The 26069-nt window shown below is 42.4% G+C and overlaps 4 protein-coding genes across 11 annotated transcripts; 2 read left to right on the plus strand and 2 right to left on the minus strand.

Annotated features, from left to right (window-relative positions):
* Positions 1 to 40: 40 nt before the first annotated feature.
* LOC122411667 (uncharacterized) lies at positions 41 to 2403 on the plus strand. 6 transcript variants are annotated; one of them, XM_043420650.1, is made up of 6 exons: positions 43 to 375; positions 453 to 741; positions 894 to 1016; positions 1083 to 1301; positions 1526 to 1720; positions 1913 to 2403. In XM_043420650.1, exons 2-6 carry the CDS (start codon positions 484 to 486, stop codon positions 2048 to 2050), a joined length of 933 nt encoding a protein of 310 aa, XP_043276585.1. In that variant the 5' UTR covers positions 43 to 375; positions 453 to 483; the 3' UTR covers positions 2051 to 2403. The 6 variants fall into 6 exon arrangements, with proteins under 6 accessions (XP_043276583.1, XP_043276585.1, XP_043276584.1 ...); XM_043420649.1 differs by having other exon boundaries at positions 463 to 741; XM_043420651.1 differs by having other exon boundaries at positions 43 to 322; positions 473 to 741.
* Positions 2335 to 3682, minus strand: LOC122411668 (40S ribosomal protein S23). Its single transcript, XM_043420653.1, has 3 exons — positions 3553 to 3682; positions 3027 to 3186; positions 2335 to 2680 (listed from the first exon to the last, which is right to left on the minus strand). The coding sequence occupies exons 1-3, from the start codon at positions 3554 to 3556 to the stop codon at positions 2413 to 2415; spliced, it is 432 nt and encodes a 143-aa protein (XP_043276588.1). The 5' UTR covers positions 3557 to 3682; the 3' UTR covers positions 2335 to 2412.
* A 574-nt stretch (positions 3683 to 4256) lies between these two features.
* On the plus strand, positions 4257 to 9130 carry RnrL (Ribonucleoside diphosphate reductase large subunit). Its single transcript, XM_043418813.1, has 11 exons — positions 4257 to 4477; positions 5268 to 5356; positions 5473 to 5650; positions 5837 to 6206; positions 6319 to 6623; positions 6740 to 6902; positions 7115 to 7503; positions 7664 to 7851; positions 7967 to 8275; positions 8364 to 8552; positions 8690 to 9130. The coding sequence occupies exons 1-11, from the start codon at positions 4441 to 4443 to the stop codon at positions 8885 to 8887; spliced, it is 2415 nt and encodes an 804-aa protein (XP_043274748.1). The 5' UTR covers positions 4257 to 4440; the 3' UTR covers positions 8888 to 9130.
* A 242-nt stretch (positions 9131 to 9372) lies between these two features.
* Positions 9373 to 25918, minus strand: pot (papillote). Of its 3 annotated transcripts, XM_043418812.1 has the most exons (7): positions 25806 to 25918; positions 17535 to 17642; positions 15370 to 15712; positions 14905 to 15058; positions 14440 to 14821; positions 13885 to 13893; positions 9373 to 13806 (listed from the first exon to the last, which is right to left on the minus strand). In XM_043418812.1, the coding sequence occupies exons 3-7, from the start codon at positions 15707 to 15709 to the stop codon at positions 11848 to 11850; spliced, it is 2844 nt and encodes a 947-aa protein (XP_043274747.1). In that variant the 5' UTR covers positions 15710 to 15712; positions 17535 to 17642; positions 25806 to 25918; the 3' UTR covers positions 9373 to 11847. The 3 variants fall into 3 exon arrangements, with proteins under 3 accessions (XP_043274747.1, XP_043274744.1, XP_043274746.1); XM_043418809.1 differs by having other exon boundaries at positions 9373 to 13893; XM_043418811.1 differs by lacking the exon at positions 25806 to 25918 and adding an exon at positions 25035 to 25726 and having other exon boundaries at positions 9373 to 13893.
* Between the last annotated feature and the right edge of the window lie 151 nt (positions 25919 to 26069).

Below are 26069 nucleotides of genomic sequence, written 5' to 3' on the forward strand. Positions count from 1 at the left end.
TCCATCTAGCGTTCTTCGATTGAACAATGTAGTCAAAACTTTGAACTTTGTTGATAAACTTTGTACCGTCGGAGCAGATGGAAATTTCAAATTATATATTTTTAGCGGTTTTCATAAAATTATTTACCCTAATTATGTTAAAGTTTAAAAACGGATGTTACTCTTGAGTGTATTATATTTATTATATTTAAAACCTCCCATTAGGGCCTTTTCGTTCAATTAGGACACCGCGCGAACACTGTATTTCATAATTTACAAAGATCAGTCAATTTTTAAGGTTATGTGTTATGTATTCTATCTGCCTGACAAGTGATCGTAAAACGTAAACAATTTTTTTTACTTTAAAATACAGGCATAAATAACAGATTAGTGGAGATGAGTATTTATTTTGAGAATCCAAGAAAAGCTTCTCCAAAATTCTAATAATAAATGCATATTTTTTTTCAATTTAAATTTATTCACGTGTTTACAGCGACGGTCGTAATGGATAATGTGGAAGTAGTTTTAGATGAATTGTACGATAAACTTTTACAAATTAAATATCCTGGTGTTGCAAAGGCGACTCGTAATGATATGCAAGACATAGTTCTTGCGTGTGAAAACCGAGTATTTCTTTTATCTTGGCTCTTTGGAAAAGTTTCCGATGTCAATGGTAAAGAATTTACAGACAAACCTAATGAATCCACAGTTGTTCAATGGTATTCGGAAATGGGTATTTCTGATGACCCTGAAGTTCTTATGGTGAGTGAAAAAAGTTAGATGTTAATTAAACAAAGATTTAAAGGGACCATTATGCTCAAAAAGCTTATTTTCAAAATTATACTCGCTAATTATCATCAAAAATATTTGTATAAATGGCTTTTTCATTCCAAATTTCATACTCTCTTTTCCAGGGAAGAGTTCCAATAAAAAACCAAATATTTACTCTGAAAAGATTATTGCTATTTATAAACAGTGTTTGTCTGGTTGATCAGCCGTGTAACAATGGCCAAGTTGATGTTCTGGATTTGTACAAAGTAAGTAAATGTAGTACAAATTCTCATAAAAACTTGAAAGACTCAACAGACATTGTCATTTTTTAGAAATGCAGTGAAAATTTCAATGCTGTACTATCAACTTCACAGTTGACTCAAAAACTGTCTTACAACGGAGCACTTCAAGTTCTGGAACACTGCAGAGATCGATTAAATAAAACAACTGTTAACAATCAGAAATCCTATGAAAACCAAAATGATTTACTCGCTAATGGGATAAACCGAACAGTTGATAATCACGATGACCATGCAGAGCCCGAGAATGAAGTAAATATGATTCATTTTCAGAAATTGATTTAAATAGTTTTACTTTAATAACCGTACTCCGAAATTAGGTTTTAGTGAATTAACAAACTATAGCTGCAAGGAAAATTAAACAAACATTGTTAATGAAGAATCTATTTAATTTTTTAAAATTCATTTCTGTTTCTCTCAACTAAATTTCACATTTATTGATTATATTATAACTTCGATACATTCTGTTCGTCTAGCTTTCCCAATCGGAGTCAAATCCAGACACCAGTAATTGTTCAGACTTGAAAGAACGTATTTCGAAATTTTTGACAGCTTTTGAGAATGCATCTACTTGGTCAAAGCCTGATAATTGCGAGTCAAAAGCTGTTCCTTCAAAACCAATGGATCATTGTATCCAAAATGTATATTCAAATATGACAACTCTCAAAGAGGTAAATTATATATATCCTATTCCAGATCAGCCACGGAATTGATCAATATTTTATTTTTTCTAAATATTGTGAAAATACCTATTCAACGGAATTACGTTTGAAATTTTTGTCGAACGTTCCATATGAAAATAAAAAATAGTAGTGAAGTGCTCGAGAATGACGAAATATTTTTTAATTATTCCATCTTTCTAGTCATTCCAATCGAAGGATCAAATTGCGAATTGCGCCACGATTGAACCACTGAAACGACAGGACATGGCACTTGATTGTACGATCGAAAACATCGTTATTGCCATCGAGGAGTACCACAGATTACAAAATAATGATTGAACTAGTGAACTTTTTTAAAAATACGACTAAAAATCTTGATACTTTCGTAACCTTTCTATACTTAGTTATCTTGGAGTATTTTTGCTCCAATGACCGCATTAACTAGTTTGAGAACCAGCGAGGTTCTACAAGAGGATTTTTCTCTCAAGGATTCAGATCATTTATCGCTTTAAAACTATAAAAGTTCAAGTATGAATGTACTCTTTGAACTAAAAATTAACTGGTCTAAGAATTTGAAAAACAAAATTTATGAATATAAAGTGAAACCATATCACCCTGATAAATTTGTTTTTTCCAAACAGGAAAGTTTTTATTTTTTTTAAATGTTCTTAAATAAATAAGCCATATACAGATTCAAAGACTTAAGATCTAGGGCGCTCTTTCTTCTCCTTATAAAGGGCCAATAGCGAAACATTGGCCACTTTAACAACTTTAAAACGGACGCCAGGGATGTCGCCCACAGCATGTCCCTTACGCCCAAACCCGGCGACTAGAACTTCATCGTTCTCTTCTATATTATTGAGACAACCGTCTCTAGGTACAAAAGCTGTTATTTTCTTGCCATTCTTAATCAACTGTACTCGAACACATTTCCTGATTGCAGAATTGGGTTGTTTTGCCTCCACACCCCTGAAAAAAAAATCAAATAATTAAATCACTCTGCTGATAGACATATTGTAGTAGGCTTACTATTATTTGCTAAATTCGTTACATTAAAAATGTTGTAGAAGCAAGCAAATTAGAATTTCAAGATATTCGAATCAAATCAACCATTAATTTATGTTGGACTTCTGAAATATACCTGAGAAATAATTTTAGAAATATGTGGTCAAATGAGAAATGTTGCCTTCCAAAAGTCTTTAGTTCAAGTTATATTAAATATTCAAGTCATGTAATAAACAACAATGCAATTAAAAGGTGACATTTTGAAATGAACGGATCATTTAAAAAAAGTGTTAATAACCAATGATCTTACACTTTTTCAAGAACAATTCCTTTCGCGTGGGATGCCCCACCGAACGGATTCGCTTTCCATCTGGTTCCGAGATGCGCCTTTTTATAATCTTTGTCGTTCCATCTCTGGTCCCGACGATGATTAACATGTTTCCGGGCTGTACGCAATCCACGAGGCTTACCTGCAACGAAAAATTGTAGATCAATAAAGAAAACAAGCAAAACAAGAATCCGGAGAAGAAAACATTTTTCCATCCATAAACTACAGCCCACAACCTCAAAGCAGAACAAAATTGATGGATTAGTTGAAAAATTGAATTGTTAGAAATTGTTTGAAGAGAACGCGTGAAAATACTGTTAACCAGGCGTGCACGTGCAGCAGCTAACTTCTTTGTTTTCGTTGTTTTTCACGCGGAAAACAAATTTTGGAATTTCAAAAGTGTACGGAAATTTCAGACATAAAGTAATATCAATTGTCTGATAGAATTGTTTGTTTAAAACTTGCGAACATTGAAAAAACTTAATAATAATCGTAAATCTTTATGTACCCATCTTGTTCGATTCAGAACTCAACCGGAAGAGAGTTCACTTCCATTGAACATCGAACATTGACATTGAACGCCACTAACGGAAAACGTTGACCATTGGAATGAAACACACGCATGCTGGAACGCGGACTCGCATTGACTTCTTTGGATGGAGAACGTCTGTACCGACCGAGAGACAGCTTACCGGAGTGAATTTTATGTATATATTGTTATTATTCCTCCAAAAGCTTCATCCGAACGAAAATTTGAATAACTCATTCCCAGATTCGCAAAAAAACATATATGCCCGTTTTCTCCAACGTTAATCTGAGTTTAAACTCGGTTCATCCTATCTCGAAACTATATGAAAAAAATTGAACTGAGTTTGAACCGCGTCGGAGAAAACGGCCATTAGGCTTACAGAATACCGTGAAGTTTTCATAATATTAATATTCCAATAACTTCTTGATACTCATGATTCGCTTTTCTGGTTGGCGCCAAAACCGAACAAGTACACATCAAACCTGTCCAATAGAATTTCCGAAGATTTTCTCTCAATGCTTGTAATTGGCTGATCCGCTTAACCTTGCAGCTTTACATCGCGAGTTTCCGTTTGGCGCCAAAAGCATATACCGTTTAAGCGCGTTTCGTTAACGGTGTAACCACACTATTCTGTAAGCTTGTGTATACATGCAACGTTGAAAATAGTGTGTGAATACTGCGAATCTAAAGTTTAGTTTGCCGCCAGAATCCGAGAGAATCGCAGAACGGAACGTCGAGCAGCAAAGATCGTCGTACTTTACTCTTAACGCACTTAACTCTGATCGAGGCAAAGAAAACCTACAAAAAATCGTTTTTAATAATTTATTACATTTTGAATATTTGCCATTTTTTGACCTGCCGGGAAAAATGAGTCCCAAGCACAGATTGTTCGTTATAAAACGCGGTAAGTACGCTTATCATAACCGTCAATCGCTATAATAACAATAGTAAAAAAAAAAATGTAACGTTTCTGAAAGTTTCTGTCGAATATCTATCGTTCAAGTCAATTTTCATCTAGAAAAAGTAATCATCCTTGAATTTGCGACGTATTCTTGAGAATACTAAATTTCAAGGAACTTATGGTTGTTCAAGCATACTCGCGATCATATTGAAAACTCAAAATTTTTTCTACATTTTTTTAAATCCTTGTCAAAGATAAAAAAATGTTTGTCCTAGAACAACTTTTTCAAGGCAAAAACAACTATTCAAGGGTGTTCTTGTTAAAAAAAGTTATTAAAATTTTACCAACTGAACTAGCAAAATAAATCTTCAATACGAGTATGATTTTCTACAATAAAATGTAAACAGGCACGGATGATAAACTTTTATGATTACCAAAATCCGAAGCACAGGCTTTAGTATCAATCCATAATCGAGACAAGCTTTGAGTGCAAAACTGTTTAAGTTGAATGCTTTCCAATAAAAGTCAAAACATTTGAATCGATTTGTGCTATATTAGAAATTAACCAACAATAAAGAAGAGTTGGAAATTGAAATTTAGGTAGATTCGAACATGCTGATTTCCAACAAAACAGCAATTTTAGCAAGTAAAAAGCTGAAGATTCCAACGCAAAAGTCTTGCTTACTGTTTCAAACAGATTAAAAGATGGATCGACAATGAATATTACTAAATTTTTTTTATTATATATGTGCTTCTTGAAATATATTGATTTTTTTAAACACTCATTTTTCAGATGGCCGAAAAGAGGCTATTCACTATGACAAAATCACATCCAGGATTCAAAACTTGTGTGCTGGCCTTGACATGGAATGGGTTGATCCGGTACGTTCTCAGATCTGATGGTCAATGAAATTGATCCATGAGAATAATATTTTTTTCTCAATCTAGGATAATTTGTAAAAATTACAATGTCATTTTTATATTTTTTCAATTTTTAGCCAGCAATTACTCTGCGGGTCATCAACGGCTTGTATGCCGGCGTCACAACCGTCGAATTGGACAATCTTGCAGCTGAGACGGCAGCTACCATGACAACTAAGCATCCGGATTACGCTATTCTTGCTGCTAGGATAGCTGTGTCCAATCTCCATAAGGAAACCAAAAAATCTTTCAGTGGTAAGTTTTTCATCAAGTGATGAGGTATAATTCGTATCTGCTGATGGTAGAAAAAATGCCAATTTGAGCATTGATAATTTTAAAAGATTTAGATTCGATACAAATAAAAAATTCAGTGCACCGTCAAAAATCGAACTTCCATAAATACTTCATTGACATGTGTTTGATGAATTTTCATTATTTCAGAGGTAATGGCAGACTTGTACAACGTGGAAGAGGTGAGAAAAGGCGAAAAGGTGAAAAAGCCAGTGATCAGCGAAGAATATCACAAAATCATTCAGAAACATGCAGATCGATTGAATTCCGCAATAGTTTATAACCGGGATTACAATTACAACTACTTTGGCTTTAAAACTCTGGAACGAAGTTACTTACTGAAAATAAATGGAAAAATTGTCGAAAGACCACAGCACATGCTCATGCGAGTGGCGGTTGGCATTCACGCTGACGATATTGATAAAGTCATTGAGACTTACGACTTTTTGTCAGAAAGATATTTTACTCATTCATCACCGACACTCTTTGCCGCTTGCACGCAGAGACAACAATTATCCAGGTTTGCAATTGAACAATGAGTGCTACTCGATTTTTTCCAACCCTCATCATTCACAATTCTAATCCAGCAGCTGATAAAAAAATAATGAATAAAAAATAAAATTCCATTACAGTTGTTTCCTGTTGACTATGACTGAGGACAGCATTGACGGAATTTTTGACACTCTAAAACGATGCGCTCTTATTAGTAAATTCGCTGGTGGTATTGGCCTGAGTGTTCACAACATCAGAGCAACAGGTACCGAAATTATGGGAACTGGTGGCATTTCCAATGGTTTGGTCCCAATGATCCGAGTTTTCAACAACACAGCTCGATACGTCGATCAGGGCGGCAATAAAAGACCGGGCGCTTTCGCCATTTATGTCGAGCCATGGCATGCCGATATTTTCGAGTTCTTGGAACTGAAGAAAAATACAGGTCAGTTTTGTTTTTATGAACAAAAAATTATTCGATTCATAATATTAGTTCTTTTTTTTGCAAGTCTTTTATGATGTTGAACTATCGAATGAATCTTACTATTGTATGAATTTCAGGCAAAGAAGAATACAGAGCCCGGGAATTGTTTTACGCTCTTTGGATTCCGGACCTTTTCATGAGGCGAGTCCTCGCTGACTCCCATTGGAGTCTCATGTGCCCGCATGAATGCCCTGGACTTCCGGAAAATTGGGGCGAAGAGTTTGAAACGCTCTATGAAGAGTAAGCAATGAATTCGTATTAGCCTTGAATTTTTTAAATTATTTAAAATTTCATTGTGATTTGTGTTTCTTGAAACTCTTCATTGAATGATTCACCGTTCATTCAATAAATTAATTTTGATTTCTGGAGCATTTTAATACAGCAAATATAATAATCGATATTTCTTGTCAATGTGTTTAATCATGACGAAACTTTGAAATAATGATTATTAGATACGAAAGAGAAGGAAGGTACAAACGTCAAATTCCAGCACGTGAGTTGTGGACAGCAATTTTGATGTCGCAAGTCGAGACCGGAACGCCATACATGGTGTACAAAGATCATTGCAACAGAAAATCGAACCAACAAAACCTTGGAACAATAAAAAGCAGCAATTTGTGTACTGAGGTCGTACAATATTCGAGTAGCGACGAAGTTGCAGTTTGCAATCTTGCATCGATAGCAGTCAATATGTTCGTAAATTCGTCGTCGAAGAGCTTTGACTTCAAAAAACTGAAAGAAGTGGCGAAAATCGTAACCAGAAATCTCAACAAAGTCATCGATATAAATTATTATCCGATTCCTGAAGCGGAAAGATCGAACCGGAGGCATCGACCCATCGGTAAATTATTTGTTTCTCAGATTCGTTACTATATTTCAAGAGCAAATACAATTGAAGTACTTTTGTTTCGTTTACCATCGAGAAAATCGAAGAGCATAAAAAGCGAAGGAAGCAAAAGGAAAATGACATTGAGTAATATTGAAAACTTTATTTCCATTAGGTATCGGTATTCAAGGCCTCGCTGATGCTTTCCTTCTCATGCGTTATCCTTTCGAGAGCGAAGAAGCCCAAAAACTTAATATACAAATTTTCGAAACGCTCTACTATGGCGCGCTCGAAGCGAGCTGCGAACTCGCCGAGGAATTCGGACCGTACGAATCCTACGAAGGGAGCCCTGTCAGCAAAGGCGTAAGTTTGATTCTGTTGAAAATTTTTTTAGAAAGAATCACAAAAGTCAGTGATAAAAAAAAATACAGAAGAAATCACATTTTACAAAGTAGCTGTAATTTCAATATTTTTACAGATTCTTCAATATGACATGTGGAACGTGACACCAACTGATCTCTGGGATTGGGCAAAACTCAAAGAAAAAATAGCAAAACACGGAGTAAGAAATTCCTTGTTACTGGCTCCTATGCCGACAGCCTCAACCGCCCAAATACTGGGAAACAACGAGTCGATCGAGCCGTATACAAACAACGTATATACGAGACGAGTTTTGTCCGGTGAATTCCAAGTCGTCAATCCTCATTTGCTCAAAGATCTAACCGATAGAGATTTGTGGGACGATGACATGAAGAATGAAATTATCGCGAACCGTGGCTCGATCCAGGTGAATTGAACGTTTAATAAAATATCAATTTTATAATTATTATTTCCATAGTGTTAGTGGCTATGGTTAAACATACATTTCTGTCCAGGATATTGATCGTATTCCCGTCGAACTCAAACCTCTTTACAAAACCGTATGGGAGATATCGCAAAAGACGATTTTGAAAATGGCTGCCGATCGTGGAGCCTTCATTGATCAATCACAATCGTTGAACGTTCATATGGCTAAAGTGACCACAGAGAAACTCACGTCAATGCATTTCTACGGTTGGCAAATAGTAAGTCGTTTGTTTCTCTAATTCATGTGACTCAATATTTCAAGTGACTAAAAATCAATCAATTTTAAAAATCAGTCAATTTGATTTCACTTCCGTTCGAATTGTTTATTGATTCATCGTTTCGTGGTCGATTCCAGGGCTTGAAAACAGGAATGTACTATCTTCGAACAAGACCAGCGGCGAATCCCTTGCAATTCACAGTCGACAAATCGAGACTGCCAAGCCCGAAGAAGGAATCCAAAGAAAACAACGATAAAAGTAACGGCGAAGACTTGGATGCATCGTTCATTTGCGCACGCGATAATCGTGAGGCATGCATGGCTTGCAGCGCATAATTTTAAAGCGTACCGACGCAATTATCTCCTAGCGTATGATAACTCAAAGTTCAAAACTAAACTTCGACGAGTTTCTCGATTTTTCATTGTAAGTAGTCCATACCGTCATAAGCTTTTTTTAAAAATGTGGCTTTAATGTTTAAGTTTTTGACAACTATTTTCTATCACGGGGCCTCAAGGAACCCCGAAAAACGCATTGTACAATAAGTTCCATATATATATATATATTTATGATCATTTAAATTCTCATGTTACTCATTTATTTCATGACCTAAAAATCTTTTTGCCTCCTCAGTCGACAATTGCACTCGAGTACTCCTCTGAAAAACTGAAAAACATCGTTCTGGGTCTCTAAAATTAATGAAAACGAATGCAGAAAAATGAATATGTAGCGATGAATATTTGCTTCGAAAGTGAAGTCCTAGGGAATGATTTGATAATATCGTGACCAGGTTCGAGGGTATTTCCAAGCAATTTTCAATTAGTAAGCAGCTTCGTTAAACTTTTATTTCGCAATAAAAAAAGTTATAATAACAGAGAATTACATCGTTATTAAAAATTTGTCCCTCGTATTAAACTTGTGCTAGATTTCTAGAGGGTCAAGTAGTTCAAGTCCGAGTAACACGTAACTTATAATTTGTATATAACTGTTGCATTATTTTCAATTTCCTAGAAACAAAGAATTTTCTAGTCATCATATTTTCTCATTGTTCTTCGCTCGCATTCTATCGAGCTTCATATTTACTCGACGTTATTTTATGTACAGTGTATGTATTATGGGAATGGGGAGGGGGAATGCGTAGCAGCCCTACTAGAGTAAAAATCACTGCAGTGTTGTGGGAAAAACGGTCAAAGTATCTCGCGGGAATCGAGGTATGCCATTGAGAAAGAAAAAAAAGTTTCCTCAAACGTGTCAATTGTGGTCTCGTATACTGATCTGGTCTTCGTGAGGATTTCTATGAAAAGCTGTGAAGTTAGGACGGAAAAGATAAGGATACATGAAAAATTGTTCAGGCAAGACCGAGACGAGGAAGTCACGAGACGGTACGAAGAGATTGCAGAGTTTTGCAATGAATAGCGAAAAATGAATTTTCCAAATGATTCATAACGTGACGTAAAAAACGACAAAAATTTTGCACACTGAATTTTAAATTCGTGTATCTGGCACGAGATTTTAACACGAGCCATTAGAGTCCGAAGGTATTGGACGAATAAAATTAGCCACGTTCGCCGACATAATTTTTCATACATGACTTCGATTAGTTGAGACGTAATTCAATAAAATACCTTCTATTATTACGTACGTATTTGACTATAAAGAAAAACGATTTTCTGTCGTTCCCCTTAGCGAGAGCACTACGCCTTTCTTAAGTTCTAATGAGAGGCTAACTTCTAAAGTTAATAGTCATTCGTAGACCCAGCACCGTAGTTTTTTTCTTGTGTACCTAAAAAACTAAAATCACTAGCACGTGGAGAGGAAGAGGCTGGGGTAGGGAGTCAGAGAATTGTTCGGTCCATCGATTCGTTTTTTCTGAATTTATTTATTCCTTCGTACTCTAAACTCCTTTTTTCATTTTTAATTTGATTAACGATCGGATTGGAGCGATCGATGGTCGAGTTTGTCTCTCGAGCGTTGTTAATTGGGAAGCGATTTGTGGATTAACGTGATGCAACATGAGATTTAAATTGCTTTTACGTGTTCGTTATTTGCTGCTCGATTTTTCTCCTCAAGCAAATCGAAGCAATTTATTCTGCCAAACTCTACAGTCCCACTCGTCCCTCTTTAGTATTAGTGAAAAGAGAATAATCAGAGAGGGAAAGATGTAATAAAAAAGGGAAAAATTCGAGCAAGCTCGACCAGGAGAACGAGTGGCAAGTGGAAAGTTCAGCAAATCTAATTCAAAATGTATTAAACACTTATCGGCTTCGTTACTAGTATCGAAGCTCCTCGAAATTGTCTTCGTGCCAGTGCACAAAAAAATTCGGTACAAGGACGTTGCAGGAATCTTGGCTACTTGATGTTCGAAATTTTAGGCAGATTCTCAGCTAAAAATTTCCTCCGTCAGAATTTCCCTTTTCCTCAGAATTCCTCGGCAAAATATCGTTCGCATTTTCGCTCGTGCGAATCGAATTCAACTTTTTTCTTTTTCTTTCTCATCTTCTCCTTTTGAATTCGATTGTTTTGGTCAGCTTTCCAAAAACTGTTCCCAACGAAAAACAAACTTGAAAATTCTCGATTCTGATGAAAATTCTGATCGTGAAAAAAGTTTAGCTGGACAAATGGGCGTGAACGTTCCTAAGAATAGCATTGGAACACGATGAGAGAGCTTGGTTATTGAGCCCGGAAGTGTCGTAAGGACGAGGGTGGATTTCCGTATGGTAAAAAGTAGTCTTTTGATTAGGAAATGGAAGGACTGGTGTTCCCATTCGTTTTTCTTGGCCTCCTTCTTTTCGAGGAGGGTGAGAAAGTACGGCAGTGTGCGCAGTCTCTCGTCGAACGTAAAAGTATTTGACGTGGTCGTTTGAAAACCGAAGGCAAGTGTGGTAGCTGAATAGCGTTTATTTAGATCCGCAATGAGCGTTAGTACGTATCGTTGGAAGAGTTGGATTTTCCTAGTTTTGTCGGGTACGCGATGGATTAGGAGGCGAACGATCAGGCACTTTGAAGAGATGTGAACGAACGATTATTTTTGAATGTTCGACCAGGGAGACGAGCATTCGAAAACCATTAAAAAAGATATTAGTCAACCCTTGTGATTGCCCTGGTTACCGGACGAGGAGATGGGTTTAGGACATGGGTTTAGGAGAACTGGAAAGATCCAACATCGTTTGACTATCGTTTGATAAACGGGGAGCTCCGTGGTAAGCTCGTTCGTTGGATTCTGAGAATCCTTGATCCAGGATTGCCTGGAATCGCTGGATCAAATGTCATCGATAGATAATCGACGTCGTCGAATAAATCAAATTTGCATTTCAGGCTCAGAATCATCGTGGAACCAGGAGGACCTCTGGCCGTCGGTCATTCGAACGCTTTCGCTTTCGGTGTATCTCGTTGATCGAGTGAAAGTTGTCGAAATACCGGGCGGCCCTTCACGGATGCCGGCATCGAAGCTCGCCATGACTTCTACCCTGTCGCCGCGTCGGACAGCGAGGGGAGTAGTTTCGGTCGAGCTCGGTGGAATGCCCTCGTTGTCCCAAGTGGGAAGAGCCCTCGCTTGGCCCGCGCCCCACTGGGAGGCGAATTCGGACGCGGAGCGTCCTATGCTCGGTTGGCTGAGGGATCTGACGAGAGAGTCGGCTTCGAAGGAGCTGAGACTCGTCAAATCGTCTCTTTCGACTCGGGCGTAGTCACGCGTCATTTCCGACAGGTCGGTTTCGCTGCCGGCTCTCATGGTCGAGCCGAGACGTCGCAGGTGCGAGTCGCTGGGCAAGTGGACGTCGCTGGGACGTCGGGAATGATCGTGGGTTCTGAGGGTGCTGCCACCGTCACTTTCGTACTCGTAGAGAGTCGGTAACGAAGATCTGCGAGATCTGCTGTCCCACTCGGAAGATTTGCTGCGTTTGTAGCGCTGGCCACCCTTCCAGTGGGAGGAGGACGAGGTCGAGCCGGGTGGAGGGCTCAGGATTCTGATGATGACGTCCCACTTGGTCGGCGGGAAGAGGGTGGTGTACCTGGCGTCTTTTCTGATCAATTCGTAGTCCTCTTTGACGACAGCTTCGGTCAGGAGGGTCCGGAGAGTGCTCTCGCTCGAGATGATTTCTCGCCACCTGCGTTTCTCGTCGTCGGTCAGCTCGGCGGCGTATTGAGGTTCGAGAACGCGAGCGAGGGTGAAGAAGTTGTTTCCGGATCTGGAGCAATCGGAGCCGGCGCCGTCTCTGTCGTCGTGGGCCAGCAGGCCGCGACCCGGTCTTGAGGGTATGTCCCCGCGGGTGTTGTACGTCGGTTGGATGGTCGCGTCGTCCTCGAGATGCGTTGGCATCGTTCTGTGAATGAGGGGCTCGTTGGTGATGGTAAGATTCGAGGCTGAGCTGACGTCCGAGAAGTTTTCCCACTCCGGCGGCGGTGGCGGCAGTTCTTCGGTCGGATAATTCCGGATGGTAACGTCCCACTTCGGGTCCGGCTGCGGCTTGGGCCGGGCGTGGTATTCCGTCACTTGACGTCGGTGTCTCTCCACGTCTTCTATCGTTTTCTTCTCTGTTACAGTTCTCAAGAAAACGTCGTCGACCTCGTGAGTCGTTATTTCGGGACGTCTCGTTGCCACGATCGGCTCGACCAGGGGCTCGGCGTTCTCACGTTCGAATTCCCGGTGCTGAATCGCCACGTGGGAGGACGGGGCGATCGGCGGCGGGGGCGGTGGCGTCGGGGCCAGGATGTTGGCGACCCGGTATTTCGCGTGCGACGAGTCCGTCACTTCCGTCAACATTTCGGTCTCCGCGAATTCTGTCAATGTCGTGAGCGAACGCGGACGGTGAATCGTCGGACCTGGAGCTGGCGAGCTCAGCGTTTCGATCGTTTGGTTCTCCCGCTCTGCCTGCTTCCGCAATATCCTCGAGTAAACCGGCGGCGTTTGCTGCCTCGAAACCGTGTTGCTCGGCGGCATATGCAACTCCGGAACGTAAGAGAACGTCGTCATACGCTGCATCGGACTCTCGATCGATCTTGCTATTTCCTCCCGCTCAAGTATCGTCGTCAAATTCCTCTCAAGCATTATACTCGCGTCCGACTCCGAAGGCAATGGACTCGGCGGCGGCGGAGGCGCCCGCTTCACCCTCATCTGCACGTCGAACTTCGGCTCGATCGGCACTGCTACCGGATGACGCGGCAACGTTATTCTCGACGCTGTCGCTGACGTCATCGCCGATGTCTCCACGTCCATCGTCGTCTCCGAATAGATCGAACTCGAGGCTCGCACTTCCACCTGTTGATTTAGAGACTGATGATGTAAGAAGGCCTTGTTCTCGTACGAACCGACTGATGACACTGGCAGTGATCTTACCTCGTCAACCTGTAATCATTCGATACATTCACCGATGTTATTACTTATTCGTTATATGCACGATCTCATCCGTGTTATTAGTCAAAACAATGGCTATAGAAATATTACAATCCCTGGGAATTAAAAGGATTGTTTTCTCTGCGAAAAATTTAACGTTTTCATAGTTCGAGAAAAACAGACGGACAATCTCGGTATTCGCGTTTTACAGAAGAACGTGAGAAAATAGTTTTCTGGAAATTGTCACGAATCATCGGAAAGCGCTCTAACGACACGTTCTAAAAATACTTTCATGAATTATCAAACAATTTTATTCTTCGTCTTCTCAACCGTTTCCGTTAAATCTTTAGAATTGCCCGAAACGTTCGATTCATTTTTGCTATTTTTAATTACAAAAAAAATGTATGAAAAAACAACGGACTCGAATATATTTCAGCAGACGCGACGCTCGCATTTCGTGTCCGATAAAACCAACGCGTTTATCAGATCCCATAAAAAAAATTGTCCAATCATTTGGTAATGCGATTTCAGGAGAGATTATTCGAAGAGTGTACTTGCCTCTATACCGACTTCCGAATGGCTCTCGCTGGGGTAATCGCTCGGCAAAGTGTCGGAATGATCGATAACGAGATTGGCTTCGCTTCCCGAGGAAGATGGTGCGGCATGGAGCAGGGCGTGCGCCCTCGGGATTTTCAGTCCTTCGAACATGGAGATGTTGCCGAGCGACGAGCCCGACAATTTCGTTATTTCAGATCCCGTGCCACTTCCGAACGGTTGGCGATGGACGACTCGGACGTTTCGTCTCTTCATGCAGAGGTAAGAGCAGCCGAGGCCGAGCAGTAACAACGAGAGAAATAGGAGCGCACAGATCGTCAGTAAAATCTGGAAACCCTTGAGCGGTGGCTCGGTCCCTGGCAACGGCTCCGGCGGGTCAGATATGCTGCGGGAACAATTCAGGTTCAACCGTATTTCTTCGGAACGAATCTCCTCACTCGTCGCTATTGGATCTTGTGCACAACTTACAATCTGTCAAGTATCTCCGGATGCGGTGTTATCGGGGGTGGGTAGCGACATACTATCGTAATAACTTCGTCGCCGTCCATCTCCAGACCGGGATGGAATCGGACGACGATGTTGTTCGTAAAAACCCGCTGAGGATCCTGCTTAGTTCCGCATCCTGGGGGAGCACGAGGTTGTTCATTATTGGAGTTTCATTCGTTCGATTGAACAATTGATTTGTCGAAAATAATGCAACTTTCGTTGATTACAGATTCGAGTGGAGGCGAACGTTTGTGGTGCGGACGAGAAACGGATGCGGAATGGAACATGGAAATATGAAGTCAGTCAAAACGTTGGAGTCGTCGTAACGAAGTTACGAATACCTCAAACTCAGAAATTTTGGACGATCCGGCTGATGAAATTTGGTGCTCGAATCATCGAAAGGATGCAAATAAAATGACATTTTTGGGATGAGAAAAATGTTGAAACCTTTCAAAGGAAGCTCCAGCGTCGCGTGATCCAATCCACGCCCTTTCACCATGCAGGCACTGTTGCGATCGAAGTCGGCGTACGCCCGCCCGTAAAAAGGCTCCTCGAACTTCAATTCAACCTCCATACTTCCCTGACCGCAGTTCAAATAAGCCTTTGTACGATTGAGAAATATAATCGGCTGTATGTCATCGAGCTTGGTGACTTTGCCATCGAGAACAGTGCTCGGCGGCAGTCCTGGCTGGTACTCGATGCTGTTCCCCTGAGAAGCGTAATTGCTCTGCGACGAAACTCCATGGAGCCCGATCGCGAGGAGCAACGATATCAAATGTGACAACATCGTCTGCGAAAATAATAGAAACACGAAAATTAACGTTCACTTCTTTCCCCGTCAGCAAAAATAAAACGTTCCTTTTGTGATTTTCATCTTAGAACAAAAAAACATTTTTTCCTGATAACTCGCTGTGCAATTCTCGAAAGTTCATTTGCTGGCTCGTAACTCATTGGAATGTAAATTCTCTGAAAAATATTCGAAAAGCTATAAAAACAAGTTGAATAAACAACTGAAAAAATATTCCAATTCTTTCTGGATTCGAAATGGCGAGAATTTGTCATAATAATTCGTTGCCCCAACCTACTTAATCCCCTAACAGTCTTTTTAGTTAGCAAGTTCGATGAATTTTATCCACAAGAAACCTCTCCGTAAAAAAAACAAGTTTGGGCCCATAATAAATGCAGGCTCTGCTTAAGGGGGCTCGAAAATCTGATTTACAGTTAAGGAGAATCGATACGAGTGAATATAACGCTGTCTCGACACACGCAGAAAAAATTCAATGCCATAACTCGATTCTCGTGTGGCCAGATGGTGTTCCTGTTCGAATACGACTTTCACTCTCGACTGTAGAATGTGCAATGCACATTATATGCATACAGTTAAGAATATGCGTTCGACCCAACGTGCTCAAAGACTCAGCGCACGCCGATTTTTTGTAGCGCCTTTTGTGCAAGGACGTTGAAACGTTCGATTGAAAAGTATCGCAGCTGCGAGGACTCTGTCATCCGGGGCACGGAGCTCCAGCGCCCTTTCGAAGTTGTTATCCGCCGGCTGTAAACTGTTACGATTTCTGCTAAAACGCTCGGAGCCGTAAACATGAAAATTCTAGCGATTTGAGTCGAGCGAACGGGCGTTATTGCTCGAGTCAAACGAATCCAGGTCAACGCTCAAACTTTAGGTCTGCTGTTGCGTAAGAAACGTGAAAATTCGAGGCCTCGAGCTACCGACGAGGCTTTTGCAGGTACCGACTTTATTGTCTCTCGTTTTTCTCCGTTTCGGCCTCGTCTCGTTTACTGGCAAATTAGTCGTCAACCAAGAACGACGAAAGAGCTGCGAAGCAGAATGAGCTCGAATGCAGAATTTTCGAACTTCGGGGACTTTCGGACGATTCTACGGCGAGTGAATGATCCGCTGATTTGGGAAGAATCTTTACGAGCAATCCAGTGAAGGATTTTGCCACAAAGGCTCTTGGAGGACACACTCGTGAAAATGTGACGTGACTAAAGTAATGAGATTCGCTGTTTGATGGCGTTCTGCAGGAAATTGAAGAAAATTATAACGTTCGGTTGCATGAGATAATTCATCTCAAGTTATACTTCAATGAAAAAAAAAATTGTAACGCTCAGCGTCATTATATCGCTGTGTGCGTTTGAAAATTAGTGCGATTCGCAATCTCGATTTCCATGACACTTGCACTCTCTCTCTTCGTTTTATAAGAAAAGTTTGCGCTTCAGTAATTTCTACCCTACGCGGACGTGGCACGATCATTCATCTCCGTTTCGCCTTCGCCCCTGTGCACTGTCCTAACATTTGTCTTGCGGGTGAAAAAAATGGCTGAGATGCTATCCCGCTCACTGACTTTCAAAGATTATATACGAAAGAGAGAATTCACGCTTCGTTGCCTGTGGCACCGTTACTTCAAAATACAGAGCGAGGAAAAGCAATTGTGGTCGGTGCAGGAATAATAGGAAAAATTATTGTTTGCTTTGAAAGCGCATTTCGGAGCGGGAATCCGAATTCCTTGGTCAAGAGGCCCGCAGCATTGTCCCTTTCCTAAACAGCTTCGAGATTCCATTTTTAAGATTAATGAAAAGTTGGCAGCCATACGAACCTTGGTTCTTGGGCGAAGTCTCGCGTTTCTCCACTCACACACACGCTCGTTCTTCGGCCTTTGCTGTTACGACGACTTTAGCGTCATCGTGCACGTCTCTGCTTTGCTCTGAAACGAAACAACACGCGACGACGGATTAACAAGACGGGATTACACGTTTTTTAATTGGCATGAATTTGAAGAACGTCGGATCGGTTTGAGGAATAAACATTTTTCGTAATAGAAGAATTCTCGTGCTGCAAACGATTCTCGTGAGTCGAGAAAGCGCTTTTTTATTCGCGTCAAAGACCCTCGGTTCGAGCCTAGTTCAGGAGGAACGAGCGCGATCTTTTGTCATTTTTCAAATCAATTAAATGAGTAATTAGGTGACGTCAGATTGCTCCGTGATCTCGGAGCCTCGTCGACCATCGTGGAATCATTTTCTCACTGGATTCATCGCGATACGTGACCCGTGCGCCTGCCATCGCCGGTGACGATGTTCTCCGAGCCACAAATCGGCCTTCGTCGTTTCCGGTCTTGTTCACGAGTCCCTAGACGAGAATCTGACTATTCGCGCAGAGAATACTCAACTCGTGCGATCCTTTGACCGTGCGTCAGTTTTTCAACTAGCCAAATCACGCTGTTCAGATATTTTTCACATTCCGTCCCGTCGACCATGAAGAAGAGTGCAAAGTTCGAGATTTCGGGATTCGCAGCGCTTCTGCAGCTGCGTCCATCGATCCCGGTAATCGTAAGTACAAGAATTCCATAAAAATACCAAAGTAGCACGAGAACCGACTAAAAAGCCATTTTTTCTCGTGATTTATAACCAAATCGATTTGAAGCTTGTCAGTCGTGTTTTAGTGGGCTGTTTTTTCGTAAATATCTTTATTCCCGAGGGTTGAAAACGGCGTCGGAGAATATGCGATATTTTACCTCCGGGGCTCCCCGGACACACCCATTCAGGCTTGTTTCTTATTACTTTTTCCCTCGCCTTCCTCGCCCCCTGTTTCTCTATTTCACATACTCATTTTCTTCTCTTCCTCCTTCCCTCTTTTGCGGCTGCGAAAAGCTTCTCTCTCCCTCACAATCTATCTGTACGTGTTTATCTTGCTTGCTCGTGCTCTTCCTGCGCCACTTCAAATTCCTCGCGGAGTTTCATTGCCCATTACTCATGCCGCGTGCGTACACAGCCGTGCACTCTGAGATGTACTTAAATTCCAGGTACACGCGTTCGGGTAATGGAGAATGGATTTTGCCGATAATATCTATACGTATATTCCGATGTACGTATGTGTTTATATATTAAAGGGGGAGAAGAGTTATGGAAGAGACTGCGTTCACCTTTTGTGCAGCCCGTGGTAACCGAGTCCAGCGTACGTCTTTTTGTTCGTCCCGGAGAGCGCGATGGTCCACTCAAAATCCATAAATTTATATGATTTTATGACAAAATTATTGGACTTTTATTCCATCGAATAAATCGTGCGTTCTTACAGAGTGGAGAGGAGGATTAAAGTTGCTAATTTGAGATGATCTGAACGCACGTGGGGATCGGAGTGAATCATTTTTATGAGAAAAAGTTGAATGTTTCGGGTACGATAGAGTCAACTTGATTGTTGGATTCTCGAGATAAATTCCGAGCTCAGGTCGATGGAGGGGGAAATAACAATTCGCGGGACTTTCAATTTCAGGCAGTTCGCTCACACTCCCAATGTGCAAGGTTTTCTAAAGGAAAACAAACGAATTTGTTCTCAAATATTTGGTGAACGGTTTACAGTTGAAATATAAACGAGAAAATTGTTTTATTTTCATCGAAGTAAAAAGAATAATGACTGCCCTCTCCACGCGCCTCCATCACACACAGACACACGACCTTCTCGAGTTTGCTGGGCGAGTTTTGAGCCCACGCGCTCGAGCCTTTAAAGTCTTGGTGCCGCGGTTAGGTAGAAACCTCAGTTATAAAAGGCGAAAAGGAGATACGGCTGTGTTTCACATGGCGCGTCGATCTCGTTGCGCAAACGCCACAACTTGACTTTCACTGGCGTGTGGCTGTCGTTCCTCGATACACACGCTCATGTGTATGAGGCGTTTCACGTCGAATGAGTCAAAATGTCGAAAACAACATTTGCGTACATTTTTAAATAAATTTTTCAGAAAACCTCGCTCCTCTCTAAACTCGTTCATAAATTTCTCATTATTTTTTGCTCTCGATCGATCAAACCCACAAAAAAATCGCCTCAAATTCCAATTTTTCATGCTCACGAAATCAGAAATCAGAAACAAGCTAAAACTAATCGACGCGAATTTTCCAAAAAAGCAAAATAACTTTGCTCGATTTGCAGAATCAAGGAATTGGCGTCCCTCGATGGCTCAAAGTAATCGAAGCAATCCCCAGTCAATTTTCGGAGAAATTCGAAGGGGAATGCTTCGTTTTACATATTTCTACGTATACGCACTCGGCGGGCTCGCCACTCACATTCAGATCAGGACATTCGCGCTCCGTGAGTTACATATTAATACGTATATTCATGTATGAATATAAGCAGAGTGCGATGGTATTAGTATGGGTAGCGAGTCTCGCGTCACGTAATTGCGTTCTCGCAGAGCGTGTCGAGGACAGCCTCGGCAGTGTGTACGCCGTCCAACTCGACGTTATACCCGGCGCTCGTTTTCTCCACCGAGTTTATCGTATGCGTTTATCCTATACCAGGAGCGACATGCGCCACGTACAGAGGAGCCTGGCTCGGCCTGGCTACTGGGGAGTCTCGTGTTTGCGTACGCGCTCGAAAAGCCTCACGTTCGATTGTTTTCACTCGATGTCATGGGCCGCAAGCGGGCATTGTTCAGACGCATTTTCTCGTTTGAAACGTGAGCAACTTTTGTTTCTCCACTTGTTTCTATGCGATTCCGAGATCGCGTTGGAAAGGAAAGAGACTCGAGACAAAGGGATCGAGACGAGATTTCTTCGAGCTCGGGGGCTCACACCTCGGTGATAATTAGAGGGGCTCGATCGGTGGAGTCAGGACGACGCGCACCGCCGGAGAAAAGGTTGTTTCGAACGGCTTTAATCCCTTGAGGATTACGCTCCAACTGTTTTTCTTTGCTGACGAATCGAGTCTCAACGTTTTTGTCGCGCCTCGTCGGAGCTTCGTCGAGGAACGCCCGGGCCGCTTCGAATCAGGTGCAAAGAGCCTGCCGCTTTTTGCCAGCTCGCTTTTCCTCTCGCATCCTTCTGGCTCCACGTAACCCTTCGAGATCTTGCGTCGGCGTCCATTTTATCGGCACCCAAACAGGATTCGAGAGCCCTCGCACGGAGAGCGAACCACCAACGGGGACCGAGCCCCGTACTTGGGCACACGCACACTCGCACGCGAGAGCGTGACGTCATCGCCGGACGCGAGCACCAAAATGGCGGATACGGCCCGCACCGACGCGGCGCTGGCGAACACGAGCCCTGGTCCCGCGAGACAACCATCGAGAATTCCAAATCGACAGGACACCGTTCTCTCGCACCACCGGATCCGCGAGCGCGCAACGCGACCGGTTTTTCTACAGTCTCTCTTGGCAAAAGTTGTCGCCTCTGACGTAGGTGCAGCACACCGCGAACTGGCAACCGCGACAAAACTACTATCGCGCATGTAACTCTCCTTCGAAAAAATTATAGTTTAGCATTTTTTGTTCGAACGAGAATAGCGAGCACTGAAAAAGTCGCCGGAGGCGACTTTTATCAATTAAAATACACACGGGCGGCCTACGTTCACTTCTGGAACCCCGTTGGCCTTGTCATCTTCGATCAAACTCCAAATATCCTCGAATCGCTAGCTAATCTGTCAGATCCTCGCTGCGAAGCGCGCTTTCGAATGATCCAAGTATTTTTTCTCCCAACGACAGAGATCCAGACTTTTTCTCAAAATCCAAGAGTAAGCAACGAATATCGCTCGGAAACGGGGAGGTCAACGAATTCGAGTGGGATCCCCCACGCACGTAGAGCTGACTATCGGCGAGAAGGTTTTTCGATTCGCACTATATACGCAAGACGAGAAAGTGAGGACGTTCAGCCTCAATGCGTGTTTTACGGCACTAAATAAACGTCTCAAAATTATCGATCGAGCTACGAGGAAACTTGCTCATTTGCTGCTCATACTTTTCACGTCAGCTGAAGGACTTTCGGATTTCTGTTTTCTCGTATGGGAAAATTTGAGAGGGAAAGCAATTGCGGCGCAATCGATCGAGAATTGCAAGCGTCGTTTCTACCGCGTTCCAGAGTTCTTTCGATCCGGGGTTTCCATCGATTTGACGGAGAATATAAAAATTTAATCGACTTTTTCGCTCCAATCGCCAATTTCTTGAATCGAAAGATACAAAATTTCAGGGGCTTGTAAAATGCGCAGCTTTATTTGTTCAACCTCGATAGCAAGGAGCGAAATTCGCGAATAAAAACTTTAACGACGTAAAAACGTGCGGGTGGAGCCGGAGAATTCGCGCGATTCTCGCACAATAAGTTCACGGTGAGCGCCGATACAAAATCGAACGGGATCTGTATGGATCGTTTCACAGCGTAACGAGTGGGCGAGTAGATGGGCGATGAAAAGGTGAAGAGCGGAGCACTGCTCCATCCCGGAGAGCAATTCACTAACCAGCATCGCGCGGTGAGTTCGACGAGTGTACAGAGGCGTGAATCGAATCGCGTGTGTACGCGATGCAAAAACTTTCGAGAGGCGTAGAAATACGCGAATGAGATAAATAATAAATGAAAAAGCGAGAGAGAACGATCGAGAAAAAACACACACACTCGATTTAAATATCACTCGATCATGAAGGGAAACGCCTTGTGCCCGTTAACTCGAAACACTCTTCAACGTCCTTCGATTCATAACTGATCGAGAAGCGAGAAAGCAACGATTCAATTCCCCCGATCCACGCACGGATACTGGATTCGAAATCGAGGCAAAAATCTGGACCATCGACGTGCATAAAATTCGAAAAATACTCGAAAAACTTCGAGTAAAATGAGAAATTAAAAAGAGCAAAAAATGTCAGTTGACTAAAGTTCAAAAGTTCGCTTCACCAGCATCAAAGTTCTTTCATCCGCGTTAAAAAATCCTTGGAACCGGATTCCCGAAATCGAAAAATCGAATCTAAGAATCAAGAAGAATCTTCAGATTCTTTGCAATAAAAAACCGAAATCCGAACTGACTCGGCACGTTGAAATCGGAATTGCTAATCCTTTCGATCGAATACCGTTGAGCCCCTTTTTCGCGGTAACGCCGCCTCATTTTTCGATTCAGCATCCCACAGAAATTACGTTTCAAGTGAATTAGCCAAGTATTTTGAAATCTTCGGTTATCATTATTTAATTTTTCGCTCCTACGCGAGAAATTTATCTCCCTCACCAATACCTTTTCTCCGCACTTTCGCGCAGTGATAGTAACGACAATAATAATTATAAAGATAACAATAATATTGATAATTGTTATTACGGAGCGCGCATCTCTCGGAAAACTCGTCACGAGAGAATAATGAAAACAAAAACGAGCACGTTGCCCGTAAACATCGCGAAGAATTTACGATGCAATTTCTATTCCATAACGGGCCGAGTCTTTCACGGTTTTCTCTCCAACGTTAAGGGTATTATAGACCATATAAAACAACAACAATCAGAACGGAGAGAAAGAACCGCAAGGCACGTGAATCGTGCGGCCATTTTTACTTTGCATAGTTATATGAAACGCGAAAAATACCGTCATTCGTTGGAGGAGTGCGGGAAACGCTACGGGATCACGAAATTTTTCAATGATTCAAAGCCCAAATAAGCCATTTCGGTAATTGAAAGATCGAGCCAAGAATATCGTGAGATTCACTGCTCTGGCACGACAGTGTCGTGCAGAACGGTCGAGAAAGTTCGTCTCGGAAGCGCGCGGAATTCCGATCCGCCGATGCCTAGAAAAAAGCGAACGGTTTATCACCAGTTTATTTTGGGGTCTCGAATACTCCGGAAAGCGGGACCCCCATGAGACCTCCCGCTCGTTTTATCTCACTTTTGTTCCACTGAACTAATTGAGAAGTATCAAACTGAAAGTTTCTCAAAATTTGAACAATGCGAAAACACAGTTTTGCGTCGACCGTCAAAAGTATCATTTCGAAGGTGGATTTTCACCTCCGAAGATGATTTTTTTGAATTTTTTATGTCCCGCTGAACTGCCAGTGAGTTCCCGAAGAATTTTTGCTACTGAAATTCCGGAAATAGAATTCGCGACGGAGGTGAAATGTGAAAAAACTGTTATGAGGTTTCCAACGCTTCCTTGCGGGACTGAAGTTCGCAATTAAGCGCTTTTACTTTTCAAATGATGAAGAGAAACTATTACAATGCGTTGAAGCGAATGGTTATTGCTGGATACCGCGTGAAATTCTCTTGGTCAATGAAGAAAGATAAACCGAGGGAACAGCTGCGAGTCGAGTAAAAGTTCAGGAAGAAAACGCCAGTTTTTTGGCGCTGCGGGGATTAATCGTCGCGATTACTTTTGCCATCAAGTTTCCCCCGATTTCGTCTGTACCGTTAGTCAGCTATGTTCGAAAGTTCCACAGATCTTTGATGTTTACAGTGATGTAATGAATCTCACTATGATTATCGATGACAGAATCTTAATAAAGAGATGCGCGAGAGTTCTGGGCGAGCGAGAGGCGATAAGTGGAAGTAAAACCTGCTGGTTTTGCCAAAGCGTTTTCCAGTGTGACCAACACCGTGAAATGAAACTTTCAGGGAGCGCCGCAAACGGATATTGGCAGAAGGCGAAGTATTGTGGGAGCGAGAAGAATAGAAAAATGCGATTCTCATCAAACTCCGAATTCGGCACCGACTTTCCCGAGCCTCGAGACAATCGACTTCGAATTGGAAGGTCGCAACATTCGATGCACTCCCCAAAATTAATGGTAATCGCGTTGTGCCAGTTGCATGAATTACGGTCATTTAAAACCTTGGAAATTCGTCTCAACGACAATTCTTGGCGTGGAAAAGAACCAGCGAATCCTGAGTCAATTCATAATTAATCTTCGATCAATAGATTCGCGCATGAAATCTCAGTCCCAGCTGTGACTCACGAGGACATAAAAGTACCGCACGAAATGACGTATTTCTTAGCAACTCTCTCCCCCTTCACGTTTTTTTCGTTTCAAGTACCATACGAGGAAAACCTGACCGAGGGATCGGTGACATCAGCTCGTCATGAGAGCAAACATGTTTGTACAGATTCTAAGAGGTTTCGGAGTTTTTCATGAGATTTGCCGCGGACGCCGCGGTCCCGAGAACAGCCTTAATCGGGTTTCCGGAACAACCGAATTTCGTCTTCGTCTCGATCGGATTAGAATTCGACGATCGCGACAGTCGACGAGCTCGGGAACAAAACTGTGGCACCGGGAGTGAGAAAAATCAAGATTTTTCCAGCTTCCTTCCGCGGTTTCTCTCGAGGCTCCCAGAAATCGAGGGAAGTAGCGAAGAAAATTTGGCTGTTTAGAGAAACTCACCGAGAGCCGAGAGTCGCGAGCAGATCGCAGTCGTCTCATGCGAGCGTAAACATGAATTTCTTCATTTTATTTTTTTCGACAAACCTCGTGCGTTCACAGCACAACGTTACGTAATTTCGTGTTATTTCAAGTGCTCCTTCCGTTTTTCTCTTTTTCTTTTTTATCGTCGAACAAAACACACTGTCGCGTTACGAAAACGGGGAATTTCTCGTTGGGCCGATTATTACGCGGTTCCGTTATGGGTCGCGAGAGTTACGGACTCGAGGTTCGAGCGTACTCGCCGACTTGGAGCGCACGTAACGTACGATCGTGTATACGTACGAGAGAAGAAGCGCGCTCGTATTTCCACTCACTGCGCGTGGGTTATCGTCGACTTGTCATTTACTTATCGTAGCATTATTTTTGACGTTACAGCCGCGAGGTTCGTCTACACCGACCTTCGTATGCCTTCATTCGTCCGTGTATGTCTTACGCGTAGATTAACCAATTTTGAGGAATCCGTTCACCCAGTTTTCGACGAGCGGCTTTGCACAGTTGTGCCAACAAAGCCCGCGCGCTCTCGTTTCTCTCCCAAAGCAAAACGAATTGCGGCTCATTCCCAAAGTACCAGAAACCCGAAAGTATCGACTCGTCAATTCTCTTTTTGCTTTAATAATGCCAAATTCATTATCGCCGCGCTTCTGTCTTTACCTCTGAGGCACCGACGACTATTTACATTTTTTAAGACTCTACTTTTAAGGTCGAGAGCAACAGGATTAAGTTTTAACGTACTTGGAGCAGGCTCACGAACAGGTGTTACAGGTACGGCTTAACGATCGAGACTGCCGAGCCGAGACCGATCCGCGGCTCGAACTCGCACACTTTCAAACACACACACACACACACACACTCCGCGCTTCCGCCACTCTCTGCAACTCGCTTTACCTGCGAGAGACACACAGCTCTACCTGCAGTCGGCAGGCCCAAGCGCTTCGGGACCCCCCCACTTGTTGTTGTTGTTGTCGTCGAAAACTATCGCTCGATTTTCGATCCGCG

This window comes from Venturia canescens, chromosome 5 (genome assembly GCF_019457755.1).
Source record: "Venturia canescens isolate UGA chromosome 5, ASM1945775v1, whole genome shotgun sequence".
Classification (NCBI taxonomy): Eukaryota; Metazoa; Arthropoda; class Insecta; order Hymenoptera; family Ichneumonidae; genus Venturia; species Venturia canescens.

Coding starts and splice junctions, on each gene's coding strand:
- LOC122411667 (XM_043420647.1), top strand. CDS start 430: ATGCATATTTTTTTTCAATTTAAATTTATTCACGTGTTTACAGCGACG. Junction 1,017..1,082: donor ATGTTCTGGATTTGTACAAA/GTAAGTAAATGT, acceptor GTCATTTTTTAG/AAATGCAGTGAAAATTTCAA. Junction 1,721..1,912: donor ATATGACAACTCTCAAAGAG/GTAAATTATATA, acceptor CCATCTTTCTAG/TCATTCCAATCGAAGGATCA.
- LOC122411668 (XM_043420653.1), bottom strand. Junction 2,681..3,026: donor GGAATTGTTCTTGAAAAAGT/GTAAGATCATTG, acceptor TTTTTTTTTCAG/GGGTGTGGAGGCAAAACAAC.
- RnrL (XM_043418813.1), top strand. CDS start 4,441: ATGAGTCCCAAGCACAGATTGTTCGTTATAAAACGCG. Junction 5,651..5,836: donor AACCAAAAAATCTTTCAGTG/GTAAGTTTTTCA, acceptor TCATTATTTCAG/AGGTAATGGCAGACTTGTAC. Junction 6,207..6,318: donor CAGAGACAACAATTATCCAG/GTTTGCAATTGA, acceptor ATTCCATTACAG/TTGTTTCCTGTTGACTATGA.
- pot (XM_043418809.1), bottom strand. CDS start 15,709: ATGTTGTCACATTTGATATCGTTGCTCCTCGCGATCGGGCTCCATGGA. Junction 15,059..15,369: donor GCTGGAGCTTCCTTTGAAAG/GTTTCAACATTT, acceptor GTGCTCCCCCAG/GATGCGGAACTAAGCAGGAT. Junction 13,894..14,439: donor ATTCGGAAGTCGGTATAGAG/GCAAGTACACTC, acceptor GAATGATTACAG/GTTGACGAGGTAAGATCACT.